General features: G+C 42.1%; 3 protein-coding genes across 4 annotated transcripts in view; all 3 read left to right on the top strand.

The window, feature by feature from the left end:
• The window catches only part of atosa (atos homolog A), a 29,482-nt gene extending 27,965 nt beyond the window's left edge, over positions 1-1,517 (top strand). Inside the window, exon 12 of the mRNA XM_069173383.1 lies at positions 9-1,517. Coding sequence (XP_069029484.1) covers positions 9-162 — 154 coding nt within the window. The 3' untranslated portion in view covers positions 163-1,517. The remainder of the gene's footprint in view (positions 1-8) is intronic.
• A 923-nt stretch (positions 1,518-2,440) lies between these two features.
• On the top strand, positions 2,441-6,776 carry arpp19a (cAMP-regulated phosphoprotein 19a). Its single transcript, XM_069173384.1, has 3 exons — positions 2,441-2,604; positions 3,414-3,536; positions 5,243-6,776. The coding sequence occupies exons 1-3, from the start codon at positions 2,551-2,553 to the stop codon at positions 5,411-5,413; spliced, it is 348 nt and encodes a 115-aa protein (XP_069029485.1). The 5' UTR covers positions 2,441-2,550; the 3' UTR covers positions 5,414-6,776.
• A 2,254-nt stretch (positions 6,777-9,030) lies between these two features.
• myo5aa (myosin VAa) overlaps positions 9,031-18,091 on the top strand; it is a 51,522-nt gene continuing 42,461 nt past the window's right edge. The window contains exon 1 of one of the 2 annotated variants that reach the window (XM_069173386.1): positions 9,031-9,293. In XM_069173386.1, coding sequence (XP_069029487.1) covers positions 9,267-9,293 — 27 coding nt within the window. In that variant the 5' untranslated portion in view covers positions 9,031-9,266. The remainder of the gene's footprint in view (positions 9,294-18,091) is intronic. The other variant, XM_069173385.1, reaches the window with a different exon arrangement.

Consider the following 18,091-nt stretch of genomic DNA (forward strand, 5'->3'; position numbering starts at 1 on the left):
GCCACCAGGTTCCAGAGCTCGAAGTCTGGGAAGATCTACCTCCATAGGGACATCCGTCTGCTGTTTTCCAGGAAGTCCATGGAGGTGGACAGCGGTGCTGCCTACGAGCTCCAGTCCTTCACAGATTCCCCCATTGACCCACCGTTCTCGTCCCGGTGCTAAGGCCGGACGGAGATCCTGGGAGACTCATCAGAAATGAACCTTGTTCTCTGTTAAGTACAAAACATGAAACAGAGAATTTGGGTCAAAGTTTACGGTTCTCGGGTGTGTTTCCGATCCTGTGCTCCTGGTCGAGATGTTCTTACCAGATTTGATAGGTAATTCTTTTTCCTGCTGTTGTGTGTATCCCCTCCAGCGTCTGGCAGGAGAGTAGAAACCAGAGGGCAGTTAGACACTTGAAATAATTTCAAACGAGTTCAGGTTATTTTACTCTGTTGACACAAATCTAAATGTTAATTGGACTTTTGAAGTGTTAAATCTCAATTAATTTCTTTCAAATTCAATACCAGGCCCTTTTAATGGTAAAAGATTCAGATTTGAAATCCTTTAAAATTACATCGATTCAACTGAAACTCGGTTGCGACCCTGTGATTCCTGAGCTCGGAGCAGAGGAAGAGAAGCCAGGTGGCTGACAGTGGTGCAACACCGTTCACGGACCACTAAAGAAGTCGAACAAGCAATCGAGATGGACTCACCTGAAAGCATCACAGCAGGACATCAGAAGTGCACTGTGCATTTGTTTTTCTCATTGAAACTGGAACTGAAACAGAAAATAGTCATATTCTAATACTTTTGTACTGTTACAAAACCACTTACTTGGAAGTGTTGCAATAGAAAGAGTAACCTTAGTTTAGTGTTTACACATTCACTTTCAGTTTACTTACCATCAGTTTATTTAATATTTAAATTAATATTTCAGTTACTACTTGTGACGTCTGTCATGCTAAGATGATGTAGTGCAAACTGTATATCATAGTATGTATTTTTGACATTAATATTCAAATCTGGAAAAAAAATATATCTATATATCTTCTAAAGCAATCTTGAAAAATCTTCTCTGTCTCTTTGTGGTTTTAATTTTTCCTCTGTGTTTCCTGTTTACCAGCTGCCTGTCGATATTCTGAAATGAAATGTACTCGTTACACCTGAAGCGCTATGAGCAAATAATAACTGCATTTCCACTCGTTGAGGCTTTAAAAAGTGTAAATGAGAAATTGGGGATGACATTAACAATTTCCACACTCTTCACATGTGGCAGGTGTGACGTGCGAGGCGTGACATTTGAGTTTCAGCTGATGGCCTCGATTTCAAACGTCAGGCGATAGTGGCTGACTCATTCTGGTGCAAAACAACACTACAAATACATGCATTTCAGATCCATTACACGTGGGTGTTTTTTTTTTTAGTGTATTGTTGATATTTTTTTTATGTAAATGTAGCACAATGTGCTCTTCAAAGGGAATCATCATCATTCCATGCACATTTTATTTTATTAATATTAAAAGAATATAAAAGAATGTGTTGAATTAGTATTTAAATCACGAAATGAAATGGTGCTGTGTCCGAAGAAGATTCATTTGCTAAAAGTACAGTGAAGGTTTTCTTAGATTGACATAAAAGGCATATCATGTTCTCTATACTTTGGAAGGGTTAGCAAAGATGTCAAAGGTTTCTGTAAGTTATTAAGGAAAATCCTAAACTGCCAATATAAAAAAAAAAAAACAACGTATACAACATTTTCAAATACCTGATAGATACAAGTATTTCAACCAAGAAAAACATTTCAGAATTCAAAATGATGCATTTTTAACCTGAAAGTTTGGTAAATAAAACAGTCAGTCCATCAAAGCTATACAAAATTATTTAAAAGATTGTGCTGCAAAGCAAAACAATTTCATCATTTTTGTAGGCTCAAACATTCAGAGAGGATTCACACAAAACTAACAAAGCTATGCCACATATCTGTGGACCGGTAGATTCTGAATGTATTGCGGTCAATGGGAGACATTTTACATTACACATGCTTACAGTTGACATGTTTCATAATCCAAAGAAAAATAAGCAAATATATTACAGATACAAAGACAAAAAAATAAATAAAATGTAATGCTAAAAGTATATGTGCAGTATTTTCCATCTCTGGTACAACCAGGCAGGGTGAGGACAGAATACCTGAGAAGACCTGAAGTACTTTACTGTGTAAATCAGAGCGGAACTCGACAAACTGCAGATTTGAGGATTATCGACTGAAATCTGGATTTGTGAAACAGCACATGGATCCAACAGCTGATTGCTGCCGTTACGCAATGTTGGTAAATCTGAAGCGGATGCAGAAAGGGCCCGACCGGGAGCGCGCGCGCGTGGGGGAGGAGGAGGAGGAGGAGGAGGGGGGGGGGGCGGGGTCTCCGCGTGTGACGTAGTAGCCGCTGAGCGGGAACGAGCGTGCGCGCTCAGCGTCAGTCAGTCGGGTGAATGTTGTGAGAGCAAGAAGTCAGAGAGGACTGTAGATCTCTAGTGAGCCGTGTGGATCGAGATCGGACTTATTTAGAAATGTCGGGGGACAACGAAGAAGAAGCGCAGACGGCCGAGGAGGCTCCGGTGGAGGTGAGAGAGGGAGGCGGGTTCAGGAGGAGAAGGAGCACCATTGACTTTGTTACAGCTCCGGTGAGGAGCTGCACGTTTCGCCCTCGCGCTCGTTACTGTTGACATGTCACTCAGGATCTGATTAAAAATCCTCCGTTTGATTGATCTCGCTCCGTAACGACCGCTCGTTGCCGGTCAGCTGACCCCGTCGCCTAGGTTACTGATACGTGACGCGTTTCGCCTGTTTCGGTGTGAATGTCGAGACCCGTTAGCTCGCGTTAGCATTTAGCAGCCAGCTAGTCGCCCGAGCTAACCGTCGCTAGCCGTTAGCTCAGCTGCTAACGTTAGCTCAGCTCGACGCACCGACGTCTTGGTTTCAGTGACGTTATCGTCGACTACGCTGCAGCTACAGCAGATGTACACCACTTAATCAACCACCGGAGAACATCTGAACACGGACACAGAACACGTGTTTTCACGTGTGGCTCCGCAGTGTGAGGGGGCTCTACAAGCTAACGCTAGCCTTTAGCTTCCGTTAGCTTGATTAAAGGTAATTTAGATCTTTACAAACATGCTGTCGCAGGCTTGTGACGTGTTTGAACACCTTTGATAACGATGGTTTAGCCAGCCTTACTGATGAAGTAGCTGAGCGTTGTTGCACATGTTGTTGTTTAATTAGTAGTTAGTAGTTTTTATGAGCCCACTGGTTGACAAGTGAAGGTGTTGACATTCAATCAGCTGACATCTCAGGAGGAGCCTGGAGGCTCCCAGTTAATGGTCTGTCCACTTGGACTTTTATTTTTTTAAAACATGCTTCTGTTTGTTTCCAGGAGGTTCAGGACAACATGATCAGTCCTGAGAAAGCAGAGGAGGCTAAACTGAAGGCCAGATACCCAAATTTAGGACACAAACCTGGAGGCTCTGATCTGCTTCGTAAACGCCTGCAGAAAGGGGTGAGTTACCTGTGAGTTACCTGTGTGTTACCTGTGAGTTACCTGTGTGTTACCTGTGAGTTACCTCCTGTGAGTTACCTGTGAGTTACCTCTGTGTGTTACCTCTGTGAGTTACCTGTGAGTTACCTGTGAGTTACCTCCTGTGTTGTCTGTAAATCAGTCCCTCAATCTGCTGTCATTTCGTGTTTGTCCAGTAACTCCGTCTCGACTGGCAGGTTGTCACCCTTTTTCATTTGGTCGGTACCGAATCAAAACACGACAGAAACATTTCCACCACTGATTTCCGAGAACACACGACATACTCATGTTGCTTGTTTAAATGACTGACGGTCCGAACACTAAAGTTATTCAGTTTATTATTTAAAATGAACAACGTCAACAAAAACTTCCACACTTGAGAAGCTGGAATCAGATTTTATTTAGTTATAATTTTCTCTTTTTTTGCTGACATTGATTGTTTTGAGTTGTTGCCAATAGTCAGCTGTTTAATACAAAAACATACCTGCACTGATTCAAGGCTACTAAATTATGATTTGGGGCTTATTTCAGTTTCTGTAAAAATCTGTGCTCACCAGGAAAAAAAACAGAAAATAAAAGTAATCACTTTGGGTTCTTCTGATAACATATGTTTGGAACCGCCATCATCTTTTTCCTTTTTATTAGCATTATATGTGTTGGTTATTCACCTGTTAGTGGGCTGCAGTCTGGTACGAGCTGCAGGGGGGAGTGTGGAGGGATCGATATTTAAATATGTTTATTTTTGCTGCTAAATAAATTATACCTCCACCAATATATCAGTTGGCAGATGTTTATCAGACGTGGTTCATGGGTACCACTCGGCTTCGTGTGGGTTCATTTGATGTACATTTCGTCATCTGCACTAATCGGTGGTGGTGCACGCTGACCGCCTACGTTTTTTTCTTTTCCGAGAACTCGTAGATGATGTAAACTCCAGCCAAGCCGCTCTCCTTGAAAACGCCACCATCACTTTGATGTCAGAAGGCCTCCATGTTTAGCACTGTAAAGCAACACAGTGCATCACATAGAGCCATGAGAACAATGGACTAAGTCCGCTTGTAATATGAAGTGATCACTTCAATTTCAGCAGATATCCTGTGCTGTGTCTCCCCACTGTGCAGGAAAGTTTCAGAACGACGTTTACTCTTCACTGTTGTATGAATGGAAACACGTCTGCTGTCCGCCTTCAAAATCCAGATCGTACAGCAGACACTAAAACCATGAATTGGTCTTAAAGGTGCTCCGAGGAGTTTTCTTGTCAACAAAAAAAAGTTATGCGTTGTGTTTATCCTCTCAGGGTAGCAAACGTGTTCAGTGCATTTCTTCTCTTTCAAAAAACATTTATAAGATTGAATTTTGTGTTCACGTCATGTTAACTTGCCTTTGTTGGAGCATTTCTACATTTGTTGGAGAGTTACCTCCACCAGCTGTTGATCAGCACAATAACACAAAACCAACAGCAACATTGTGTATTGCATCAAACACATCACACATCTCCTCATGAAAACATTGCTCTATTGCACCACTAGTGGTCAGAAACTCGGCACTATTCAAGATCACACTTTGGGCATTTGTTCAACCACCTAATTAAAATAAACCGTTTTAAAAAAAAAATGGTTGCGTTAATCAGACGTGCTACTTCTGTTCGGTTTGTTACTTGAAAATTAAAATCTTGTGTCTCTCTACAGCAAAAATACTTTGACTCGGGCGACTACAACATGGCTAAAGCGAAGATAAAGAACAAACAGTTGCCGACAGCTGCGCCAGAGAAGACAGAGATCACAGGGGACCACATCCCCACCCCCCAGGACCTGCCCCAAAGGAAACCCTCTCTGGTGGCCAGTAAACTGGCAGGCTGATGCACACGCAGCCTCGACGACCCCTACAGCACCTCCCAGCCCCTAACCCTCTCCACTCCAGTCTCCGAGCTGTCATGTCTCCCACCCCCTCCCACCACCCCTCTGCCCCCCCCCCCCCACCTCCACACCAGCCTGGACCTCAACCAACCAGAACCCACACCTAGCACCCAGCGAACTGCCTAACTGATCCCTGCAGATCCGGTTTATTTTTGTTTCAACCCCACCCGACCCTGTAGCTCCTGCCTCCTCCCTGTTCCTGTCCCTCGGTGCTTTCCCCCAACTGAGTGCTCTTCTGTCATTTGTCCTCTTCCTTTTCCTTCCTTCGTATTTCCTCATTACTTCCATGTAAGATACACTGAAAGACAGGACATCCAAGTGTGAGTGTGATGAGCGGTCTGTGATGCCTCTGTACGACAGATGAACAGCAGCTGTGTGTTTGCCGGCTGAAGAGAAGGGCGAGCAGCAGAAACTGCACCTCGCTCGGTTGAAGGGATTTAGTATGGTGGTCAGGATCCCTCAGTTTGGAAGTGCGTGGTTGTGTGTATAAATATATATATAAATATATTTCCTTTTGTTTGGCACAGGGGCAGGCGTCAACCTTTTAGAAAGTTTTACATCCGATTTGTATCATTCACTGTATGACCTTATTCTAAAAACATGCTGTCAATATGCTTGAGAAATTGACTGAAAATAATAATGTAGAGGCCAAGTTCAGTTTTGTTGAGCAGACATTTAAGCATACGCTGGTGCAGCAAAAAAAAAGAAGAAAAAAAGGCGCTGGGTGGCAGGTAGATGGTTCATTCAAGCCATCGTGGAAGTAAGAAATGTTCTCCTTTTGAAGAGCGAAAGAAGAGAAGAGGATGTTGTTGCTTCAGACTGAACTGCAGTGTTGCAAATTCCCACTGTATTCGTGCTGTGCCATTCCATTTCAGCCTCAGATGGCGACATGGTCAAAGCTGTCACATTTGAATCATCATGCTCAACGAGGGGTAGAGGGGTACACGGGACCTGGAAGCTAAATTCCTGTCAGTGGAGACCAGTCTTTGCGTCCTGTAATGCCGTGTGAGTATAAATCTATGGTAAATTAAAAAAAAAAAAAAAAAATGTACTGGGAACAAATAGTATAAAAACTTGGGGGGAAACCTTGCGTAATCATAAGTTGAAGTAGTTTTATCTTGAGATCCTCCTCGGCCCTGTGTAGTGCTGGTCCAGGGTCTTTACTGACTGGATGCAGTTTACCTGCGATGTGGTAAACCTAAGCTGGCACTACATCTGTCTGAGCTGTGCATGTAAATGGCCGCCCTGCTGTCACGTTGTGCCATTTTGTTTTGTAAATAAAATAGTTTTGCACAAATGTTTAAAAGCCCGTGTCATGTATTCATGTTAAACTTAAGTCAAGGATGTAGAGTATGTTTAAGGTGCTTTCAAATGGTTAACCGATGTATACTTTTGACTGCAAAAAAAACATTTAACGAGCTTCCCAAAATTAATTTCGATCAGGACAAACAGTACTGTTTTTTTTCTTCAAGTGTCTTCTACTGGAAAACAACAGGTTTTGACCGTGTCTCGTTTCCACATGTCCCCAAAACGTAAGGACAAACTGTCACTTATATTCAACTTAAATGAATATTGCAAATGTTTTAATTTGTTCTTAACATTGCGGTACATTTTTCAGTTTGTGGCTGATGGTCATATAAACAAAATGGTGCACAAAAGTCCAGTCAGAGGCAATCACCCCAGTCAGCAACACTTGACATACTGAAGTACTTTTAAATGCACATTTCTCCTTTTTATCTTTGCCCAAATACAAACACCAACAAAGTAAAACCTCCACTACAGCTTCCTTTTCTGTTGTTTCTCCTTATTTCTTCCATCCCTTTAACCTTTTTAACACACAAACATACACATATGATACATTAAGTACACAGATTCCTTAAAATGTACGCTACTGCAATGCTGGTATATTACAACACAGACAAAACAATATGTTATTACATTCTTATTCAAACAAAAATAAACCCCGAATAAACATTTTTGAAAGTTTTTTTTGTTGAGTTTTCACTAAATAAATCCAAGATATCAATAACATCTACAACAAGCACAGAACACTTAAGTCTAATATCACACAAAAGGAACAGGATAATAGTAATAATATTAAAACAATTGCACACTTATAAGAACAGAAAAGTACACAATATGTACATAACTGAAATTCACAGTTACAAAATACTGTAAATAGTAAGTTCACTTTTCACGTGTATTAATTTTCCTGTATATGTGTTGATTTAATTATTGGTAACTATTGATCCGGATTTCTTAGGTCCAAGATAGTTATAAAAAAAAAAATTAAAAAAAGATCCCATATTTTATATCAACTTTCATATATTTTATATCAAAGTTATATAGAGGGCTGATGAATATTGATCGATGGTGACTTTCAGGGTTGATGGCTTTCACAAATTACAGTTCAGTAGCTTTATCAGTGGTGGAAGGTAAGCTTGTACATTTACACAAGTACTTTACTTAAATACACACGTGAGGTTCTTGTAGTTTGTGTAAATATTTCTATTTGAAGCACCTTTATTCTTCCATTCTCCATTTCAGAGGGAGATACTCTCCAGTCCACAACATTTGTTTGACAGCTTTAGTTTATGATGAAGATTTGACACGGTGGATAATATAACAATATTAAACCAGTGGTGTCCAACCTTCTCTGCTTCTGATGTCTTACAAAAATCTGTGTAGTTAAAAATCACCTTTCAGATGTCTTGAGTTGTTAAGAGCTCCATCAAATGGTCATTTTTCCCTCCAAAAATTCTCACGTCTATCTCATGATATCATTTTAGTAAATGATCCAATATCTCACAAAAATCTAAGAACAAACAGATTTGTGTAATCATCTGACGGACTCTCAGACTGATCTGGTTTTCCTGCATATGAAACTGGATATAAAGCAGGCTCCACCTGCAGCAGCTACGACAGTAACATGCTGCTTACACACCAAACATTCAAGAAACCACTACTTTTATTTCTAAGCTGCATTTTGCTGCTAATAAGACTGTACAATAACTCACCTCTGGCAAAATAATACTGTTGACTGTGTCTTTTGGTTGTTTGTATATAATATATATAGATATATACTGTACTGTATACACTGTATATACTGTGCATTTTATATTTTATATTTATATTTTATAATTTTACTGCTATTTTATTGCTTTTCTATTGTTCTATTATTATCTTGTTGCTTCTGTATGCTGCTGTAGCGAAAAAAAAATTCCCCTCGGGGATTAATAAAGTAACTACCTAACCTAACCTAACCTAACCTAATACTCGTGTACTTTTGCTGAAGTATGACTTTTCACGCAAGACTTGTTTGTTATTGGTATTGTTAATTAAGTAAGGGCTCTAAATACATCTTTCATTATGTGCTTTATCTATTTAATGGATAGGGGAGTTTGCAGAAGTGTTTCAACAAAAAAAAACAAAAAAAAACCACTGAATGTTTTTCATTGTTGTTGTTTGCAGGTGGTGCATGTCTAACCCTCGTCCAGCAGGGGGCGCAGTTCTCCACGCGGCAGCAGGCTTCCAGTTTGGCTGAATCATTTCATCCATCATACCCACAATGCAAAGTGAGGCAACCAAAACCTCAGCAGCAGCAGCAGCAGTAGTCTGAAGCTCTCCCAGGTCATCATGGCGATAAAAGACACATCTTCTCGCCCCTGAGTCCCCGCACCAACCTTTAAAGACGGTCTCCCTCCGCCGCATGAAAACACAGGCCGGGTCCTATGCGGCGCGGAGACCTGCCGGACATTTAGCCCAGATTGGAGAGAGGACGTAGAGAGTGACCGCCATGGCAGCGTCGGAGCTGTACACAAAGGTAAAGCAAGTGTATATTCATCCGGAGCTGTCGTGTCGTGGCGTGCTAACATGGACGTCGGCTACGTAAACGTCCCGGTCGCTTCTTGGAAAAAAAAAAAATATCGTCAAATTTTAAGCTTTTTTAAAAAAAAAAAAATTTCTTCTGCCCATAAACAAGCTGACAGTTTGATTTTCTCCTCGTAAATGTGCAGATGCATGAAGCAGGCGTGGCGGCGGCGGCGGCATTAAAATGAATGAAAATGCTTTTGAAACCGCATTAAACGTGTGTTTTGGTGCTGAAGATGTAACGTCAGCTGACAGAAAGCGAGCAGATGCGGCGGAGAGTCGCCTCGGGTTTCTCCTCCCGGTCGACCCTTTTTTTTTTTTTTTTCATTCACGTACATGCAGCAAAATCATCTTTATTCCAATTTGTCGTCGGTCATTTGATTTGTATCCAAAACAAGATCCCTCTTTTCCTTGGCCTTCGTGTTTCCCATCATCCCCCCACTGTAAACTAGAGAGGGTGGGGGGGGGGGGGCTGGGATGATGCAAAGGCGGTGCCAGCCATCATGGAGGCTCTGCTTATTTACCTCTTTAAACCACACTATTTGGCTTTATCTCAAATCCTGTGCGTCTAGATGTTATAGTTATCGGTGGTTTGGTGTCGTACTGAAGCTCGTCTCAGGTGTGCTACCCATCTCTGTGGGACGTGAGCCGAGTCGGGGCAGGCCGGGTACCGCCAACGCAGCATCCTTCCTCTGAGCATCCAGGATGTTCAGACCAGAGGAGGCCCTGAAGCCTCGGTCTGCTCTGTGTGTGTGTGTGTGTGTGTGTGTGTGTGTGTGTGTGTGTGTGTGTGAGAGTGTGTGTGTGAGAGTGTGTGTGTGTGTGTGTGTGTGTGTGAGAGGCGATGAGTCACCCATCCCCCTACTTTGACAGCTGGTGTGTTCAGCTTCTGGTGGAGAGAAAATGGGAAGATCGCTTCTGAAATTCGTCTTTAACTCTTTGCTGAACTGCAGCACCGCGGCGTTGTTGTGTTTTTGTTGTTGTTGTTGTTGTTGTTTTTTATACTTTTGATCCATTTCAGCTGGATTTATAAAGCTTCATCGGCATCTGTTGTCTTCAGTGGTCCAGATATGGGGTCCAAGATGACACAGGATTTAACTCTTTTGTTAGAAAATGATGAAACGTTGTGAGTCCTTGCTGAGCTGACACTGACCTCTGACCTTTGTGGAGTGAAACAAACAAAAGAAGCACCAACTAAGTGTTGCATTAAGAGCTGAAACACTGACTGAAAAATTAATCTGGAACAATATTTATCTGTCAGTTGTCCTGACCTTGATCTCTTAATAAGCAAAAATCCCCAACATGCACCGGTTCAAGCTTCTCTAATGTGAATATGTGCCGGATGAAATTTAATGTGTTTGGATTTTTTTTTAGCACTGATTGGCCTGAACACACGATTTCAAGATGTCGACTTTTGAGAACTTGTGCTTAATTTTGGTTTTAATAGTTTTCAGACATTTAACTCCCCGTTGAGTTTAAGACTAAAAATGGACAAATGATTAATCAAGAGCGAAATTGGTAGATTTGTTTATAATATAGCTGAGAAAGTTTGTTGGTTAAACGATTAGTCTACTTTTGAACAGAACTGCAGCTGTTTGGCAGTCGACTAAGTGACAGTCGCAGACTAGTATCTTCTCAGTTGTCTGGATTTATGACTTTTCTTTGTGATTGTAAGTTTGTCTTTGGGCTTTTGGATGATACAAGCAGTCTAAAGACGTCACCGTGGGATTCAGGTAATTGTGCAGGATATTTTTCACACCATTTAATGGGAAAAAACAAAACATGGAAGTGAATAATTAAGAAAATGACTGGCAGATTCATGACTCATTTTTAGAGTATTATTAATTGAAGATACCGCAGTGTCGCCGCCTACTCTCACTCTTTTTTCAGAATAAAAAAAACGAGATGCAGTGGCTGCGCTTAAGTAGCAGCTGGGTCTTCAGTTACAAACGGCCACCAATCAAAAGGCAGCAGATATCGACTGAGGCTGCCGGGCTCGTCTCCTCCGCCAGCAGGATCTGACGTGAAGTCAACTCGGCTGTCTTGTTCCATAAGAAGCGGTTTGGCTGTTAAATGACTTTAATTGTGAATGTTTGGATGCATGTTTAATGAGTGGCTGCTGGGAAACCCGACATTAGTTCCTGCTCTGAATGGCGCAGTGTGTTTTAGAAGTTGGTCTCTGATGTCAGACTCCTCTGTGATTTACTTCTCCAGCACATGGGTGGAAAACACTCTGCCCTCTGTGTGTATGAGTCAGCCTTATGGACGCTTATTGAGCAGGTCCTGATCGTTTGGCTCCCGTCTGACCCGACCGCCAGTATAAAGAGAGGCGAGAGAAGGTCATTTCATTAGACTTTATAAACCAGAGAAACATATCGGCATCAAAACCAGTGAGAGGCGGTGAAGGTGAATGAAGCAGGGCTGTGTGACGAGAAGCAGAGGCTGAAGGGAGGGAGGATATTCGCATAGGAATGGAAGTGAGACGCAAGATGACTCAGAGCTGAAAAGACTTTTCAACACACAACCTGGAGTTTCCAAAATACACACCGCATTTAAAGGAGTGTTTGCTGTGCCACAAGGAGTGCGTGTGCCATATTTTTAGAACGGCTAGACGCAGCGTCGATTCATAAACCTAAACTGAAAAAACAAACTATTCCCCCTGCAGATTTCCTGCTTCATGACAAACTGACTGTGTGGGAGAGTCGTACAGAGATGCTTTGACTCTCGCTGCACTTCGGACAGCCTTGACTTGTCTGTATCAGTGTTTTTAGTTCATCTGCGCAGCAGCTGGTGGTGAAACACTAATGAACTATGTTCACCCTGCTCAGGAGTAACACTGGGCAATATGAAGAAAATCAAATAACCCAATATTTTTGACCATATACCTCAATAATGCTTATTATAATGCACAACATATTTAACATGATGGGATTTTTGATCAATAATCATCAGTGATGTGGATCTATTGGCTAAGTGGGTAAAGACAAATATTAGAGCTGCTAGAAAGTATTTTAAAGTTCAGAAAATGACTTTACTGTAACACAGACTTTAAATCCAAGAAAAGATGACACTTATGTCACATAACAATATCCAGAATCTAAGGTGATAGCTGCTCTCATGTCATGATATTGATGTATTGCCCAGTCCTACTCAGAAGCACTTGTGGTTGCATGGTCAGGAGGGATCGGGACAAAAATACACAAGAGGAGGTAGCTGAGTGAAGTCCCAGATAATGTTTCACTACCTTGTGTTTTTTGCTGAACACTTTCAATAATCCTGTCTGTCATATTTCTTCCAGTAGGAGCAAAGAGAAGAAGATTAACTTGAGGAAACACAGGAGAGGGTAGGAGTGGTAATAAGAGGTGCCGTCATTATAACTATGATTTCTCACCCTTGATAATGGTAGTATTACAGCACAGGCACTTATTGAACGTGCTATCTTCATAACAATAAGATCTCTGGGTAACTGATGAGAAAAATGTACCTCCAGCAGGGTCTCATGAAGCTTCATACTGTCCACGGATTAGAGGTTCACGTCACTGCAGACCTCTGTTCTGAAACAGTATGCGAGTCTTTGCCTTTTTAACTCTCACACACACACACACACACACACACACACACACATTACTGGTGCTGTGTGTGTGCTGTCATTGAAATGTCTAACTGTCATAAATATAATGCTGCTGTAGCGAAAAAAAATTCCCCTTGTGGGATTAATAAAGTATCTGTCTGTCTGTCTGTCTGTCTGTCTAGTAAAGTCAACATCTGCCTCAGTGTCACCAGAGAGTGTATTTGTAACAATCTACCAACATCAAAGACTTAATTTGTATATTTATATGTTGCAGTGATTATACAGTTAGTCATTTGCTGCGTTCAAATGGGGTCGTATTTACCACGTACAGGAGAAGAGTTCATGTGAACGGCCCCTCGTGTGGTATTCACAACGTCGGAAACCCAAATTTCCTACAAACCCTGAGTTTACAGGTTGTGACGTGTTTGCTAACATTTACAGAAATGGCGGAGGCCATGGAAGTTCATTTTTCATTGGATGTCAGGCTAACGCGTTATAATTTTAGTCACGCAGAGTATTTCTTTGTAACTTAGCTAATAACCTGCATCTGAGGAAAATGCTGACCTTCCCAGCGGCCTCATGTTTTTCCCTCCGTTTCCCTCCCTGCCGGTCAGCGACGTCGCACGGCGAGCCAGAGTCGGGAGCAGCTGACGGAGGGGAGAAACACCTGCTGTTACGTCACTCGTTGGGGCGTCGCAGGCAGGTTTGACCTTTTCAACCCCCCAGACAGCGGCGCAGTCGACTGCTTCCGCTCAAACTGAATCTGTCGTTTCATCTCATCCGGTCTGACGTGAAGCTGGAACACAAAAAGCTCCTTCAGTGGAGCTGAAACGCCAAACCTTGAAATGTGAATGACGGCGGGAAGACAACCGCTGCTGCGCCGATCTCTACGGCTCGCAGCTCCCTGACCAGCGGTGGCAAAGCTGCTGTTTTCTTCCACATGATTACTACTACGCGTGGATTTTTTTGTTTTGTTTTGTTTCGCCGAGAGGAAGCATGTTGATACAGTAGCTTCGATTCAGAAGATGTGCGTGTTTTTTGTGCTGGGCGTACGCACAGTGTAAACGTGATAACTGTAGTTCAAATCTGGCCAAATAAAGCTTGTTAGCCTATAAACACAGGAAACCGCAGCTTTCTCATGAGACAAAGCTCAATCTGATCTGTGTGAAATTCACTTCATAGCTGTAATGCATACATTATTTAACAGAAAAGTCACACTTGATGTGATCCAGGTGTCGTCCCGACCGCTTTAGGTGGCAGGTTTTACATTATCTGGTGTGATTGGTTTCTTTTTTTTTTTTCCCTTCTATTTCTAATTGAGAGCATGTGCATTAGATTACCGAGATAACTTGGTTAAGGTAATTGCGCAGTCATGTTGTATACACTCCGGCATGTAGTCCAGACGGCACACATAAGGTCGATGCAGGCAGACTGAGGCTGTGTGACAGTGTTGCAATGACATGATTTAATCTGAGAAATTGAGAAAGAAAGTTTCGTCGTCTTATTGCAAAATTGTGTTTAGGTTTTCAACCAGTATCTGAAAGCAAGTGAAAGATCTCTTATTACACAACGCAGAAGAAAATAAATAGCAGGTTTCGAAGTTAGACGTAAAACGCTGACACACTTTGAAATCGTGTGTGTAGGAAGAGGGTTCTGAAGTTGTTATTTGGAGCCATGTCACTGGTTTGTGAGACAGTTTTTGTTTTCGCTGGGAAAGTCTGTCCGCACCACAGCTCATGTGATCGATGAAGGAAGCCGGGCCGTTTGTTGACAGACAGTCCGGATGGCCAGTCATCTGTCACAGGGCGAGGAACTTTAGGGGAACGTCTGCGAGCGCTGCTCGTGTCCGCAGACACAATGGGAAGGTTTCATCCGCCAGCGAGCTGCGGAGCTCACTGCTTCATCAGTTTAGAATCTGGTCTTGTGTGACTGGAGGCGTCCAGAAAACCAGCAGACTCACAGCATGAGCTAGAAGATCGCTCAGCAGACAAGATGAACCGGGAGTTGGAGTATATGTTTGTCGAAGTAAGTTTTTGCTTCCTTTTAAGCTTTGAATTCAGCTCTTCCAGTCATTAAATCGATGTGGCGCTTAAAATCCTCTTGGAAACGTTTAGGAAGTTGGACTTTGATTCCCTAAGGTGGTGGTTTTTAGCCTTTATGTTGTTATCTCTGGAGTGTTCGGTCCTCTTTATGTCTTGAATTTGGGGCGGGCACACTGAGCCTCAGCCCTCCTGACACACCCTTGAAAATAGTTATGTTACTAAAATCAGCCGGACAGTAATAACTACCGATTAACAACAAATCCGATTTTAGCCTGTTTTGGTATCTGAATTACATCTTTGTTACAGACTGACAAAATTGAATCACTGTAACTGGCTTGTAGTTTGTCCCACCTTTCGTAGCCGCTCAGCTTGCGGGCTCGTCGCTGGCTAGCTGGAGAATATGTTGTTCTTCTGAATGATGTTGGTGTCCTATAGACTTGCACATAAATGACACTTAGACATATTAATAATGTTCCTCAGGTTTGTTGTTTGCTGAAGCTGGTTTTTGGTTGCAGTAATAGAAAGACAGTTTTAGAAAACAAAGAAACTATTGAGTCAGATTAACACGTTTTATTTCCCGTTTCCATTCTTTCGTGTCTTTCTAATAAATTGAATCAAACTATTCGGGCCCATTGTCAGGTGTAAACACAAGAGAGGACAGCCGTGTGCCGACATCCTCTTCTCCGGCTCCTTTGTAAACTACAGAAGTGAACTGCAGTTCTCCAGGAGTCGTCACTGGCCACACTAATGTGATTATGTGCTGGGCAGCATCACAGCTTCTTAGTAAGAGACGCTGATCTTTGAGAGTTACTAGACCACTCGCACGCCTGTCGTGCTGTTCGCCCGACGCCATTGGGTGTAGCGAGACTATCGAGGTTCCTCCCTACCGAACTCTCCACCAACACTGAGGTCTCTCACTCCTGGCGTCATGCTGCGTCTGCCCAGCTGAGCAGAAAAACAGCAGATTCTCACATGAGTGGCATCATGTGACGAGGCTTCTGCAGTCTGGGGCTCCATCGACTGGCTTTACTGAGAATATGCGGTCCAAACACTTTCTGCATACCACTGCAGCGGTCTGGACGGTTGCCTCTGCCAGTTCGTATCGTAAAATGTGTTAAGGTTTTCATCTATTTTCCACCTGATGCACTTTTACGGTTAGGAGTGCACTTGTCTGAATTCATTTCATTCTTGTGCACAGTTAAAAGAAGAAGATTATTTCAGGCACTCCACTGCTACTCATTCTTCACAACAGACCAGAGGAGGAGTGGGAATTCATGTCCGGGGAGATTAAGTGCATGGATAATGTATCAGTCATGATTTTTGACCGAACTTTAAAAGCCATATTCAACACCTGAGACACTGTTAGAGATACGTGATTAGTGGGTGAAAACTCAGGGAAGAGGGCCTTCAGTTCCAGAGTGAAAGCTCAGAGCTCAGTATTAGCAGGGTGAAGTCGCTCTAATCTGCTGTTGACTTTGATCAGATTTGTAAACAGACGCCTTGTGGCTGCGACCCCAACGCACATGCACATAATACTGTGCACACTCCCGATGTCGCGATCTCCGTTACCTTGAAAATCTCCACCTCTATTGTCCTTCAGTAGAATATAGGAATAGGAATATAGGAAGAAGAGGCCTCAGATTTACAGATGAAATGACTTCAGAAGCTTTGTGAAAAAGGCACGTCATGTCAAATTTCTTTAAATTCAAAGTTACATTTTGATTTGACTTTGCCACAGTTTTGGGTGGAAGAGGTTGAATCTTGTATTTTGTTTGACTTCAACACATCCATACTGACCGCTTCATTTCTCCCTGAATTTCTTTGTGTCCATGTTTCTGTCCGTGGTTCAGGACAAGAACTCTCCAAGCGGAGGCTTTTGTGTCAGCGGTAGGATTTACCTGCAGCCACACGTGAATGTAATTAAATTGTGGTGTAGTTGACTGCAATGAGATTAGCCGGTGTTAAACCCAGAGTTAGCCTAATCGGGTCCTGATCTTTTGTCTCAGTTAAACCAGGATTAGGATCAACCCAGCCTTGTACCTGCAGACAGCTACTATGTACTGATAGTGTGGACTAGATGTAGACGTCATTACTGGTAACTTTAATTTTCCTCATCTGAGCCAGCTACTCGCAATCCACTCCTAGTTTCGGTTAATCTTTGAGCGCTGAATATAACTGGATTAAAAAAAGACCTGGTGGCAGTAAACACGAGTTGTCAGTAAAGCAGTCCATCATTACTACTGATGTTACAAAATTAGTCTCATCCTCCGATATGATCAATAAAATGCATTTATAATTCATCTCATAATAATACTTGATTGATTTTGTACACACAGTTCACTTGACATGAATAGTCCTATTCTGCCTATGAAAACAGATTTATGACGTCTCGGGACGAGCTTTATCAAGTTTGAGACATTAACCCTGATGATGTCATCGTGATGTCATCAGGATTATCTCAGCATGGATTTGGAGACTATACATTTTAAACAGAAACATTAACGTTGATGTTTTCTGTTTTCCTGCAATAGACTCGATCAAGTTGCATCATTGGAAATGTAGGATCCAGTGTTTTTGCAGTGTGACCCACACTAAGGATTAAAAGACCAGATATTCTTTTTTTATCCCCCTTTTTTTTCTTTATTAAATCCTGTGCCGGGTGTCGTTCAACGAAGGACACCATGACTTTGTTATTTAATTCTATAAAGTCCATTTTAAGAAAAAGAACATTTCAAAAATGTATGCAAACAGATTATTATCACAGTGAAGAAAACTGAATCTGTAAGCAATAGTATGGCTAACTATTTACCAATGTTCCCTGAACGCCTCACATAAAGGCAGATATAGACTTAAGCACAAAGAAGCCTCCAATTACTGCAGCACATGCAAAACAAAGAGAGGCGTAAGTCGTTCTATTGTAAGGTTTCTATAAATTAAAACCAAGTGAGTACATCTACCTTGGCAGTCTGCCCGAGTACAGCCTATGTACGGGATAAGCTGCACTGGCTCAGTGACGCTGATTAGATTTACTCCTGCATGAACGGAGAAAAAGTTATACGTCTTAAAACAAAAAAGGTTCGGTACCCAGCCCAAATGAAATCTGTCTTGGGAATCGTTATTATGGAAGTCCAATACTAA

The sequence above is a fragment of the Embiotoca jacksoni genome, unplaced genomic scaffold, assembly GCF_022577435.1.
Source record: "Embiotoca jacksoni isolate LCO1_2020_lvr unplaced genomic scaffold, fEmbJac1.0.p SCAF_6, whole genome shotgun sequence".
Classification (NCBI taxonomy): Eukaryota; Metazoa; Chordata; class Actinopteri; family Embiotocidae; genus Embiotoca; species Embiotoca jacksoni.

What these genes read in the sequence shown, in the direction of transcription:
- arpp19a (XM_069173384.1), top strand. Translation starts at nt 2,551, where the DNA reads ATGTCGGGGGACAACGAAGAAGAAGCGCAGACGGCCGAGGAGGCTCCG. An exon ending in CCGAGGAGGCTCCGGTGGAG is followed by an intron (nt 2,605 to 3,413) that starts GTGAGAGAGGGA and finishes GTTTGTTTCCAG; the next exon opens with GAGGTTCAGGACAACATGAT. An exon ending in GTAAACGCCTGCAGAAAGGG is followed by an intron (nt 3,537 to 5,242) that starts GTGAGTTACCTG and finishes GTCTCTCTACAG; the next exon opens with CAAAAATACTTTGACTCGGG.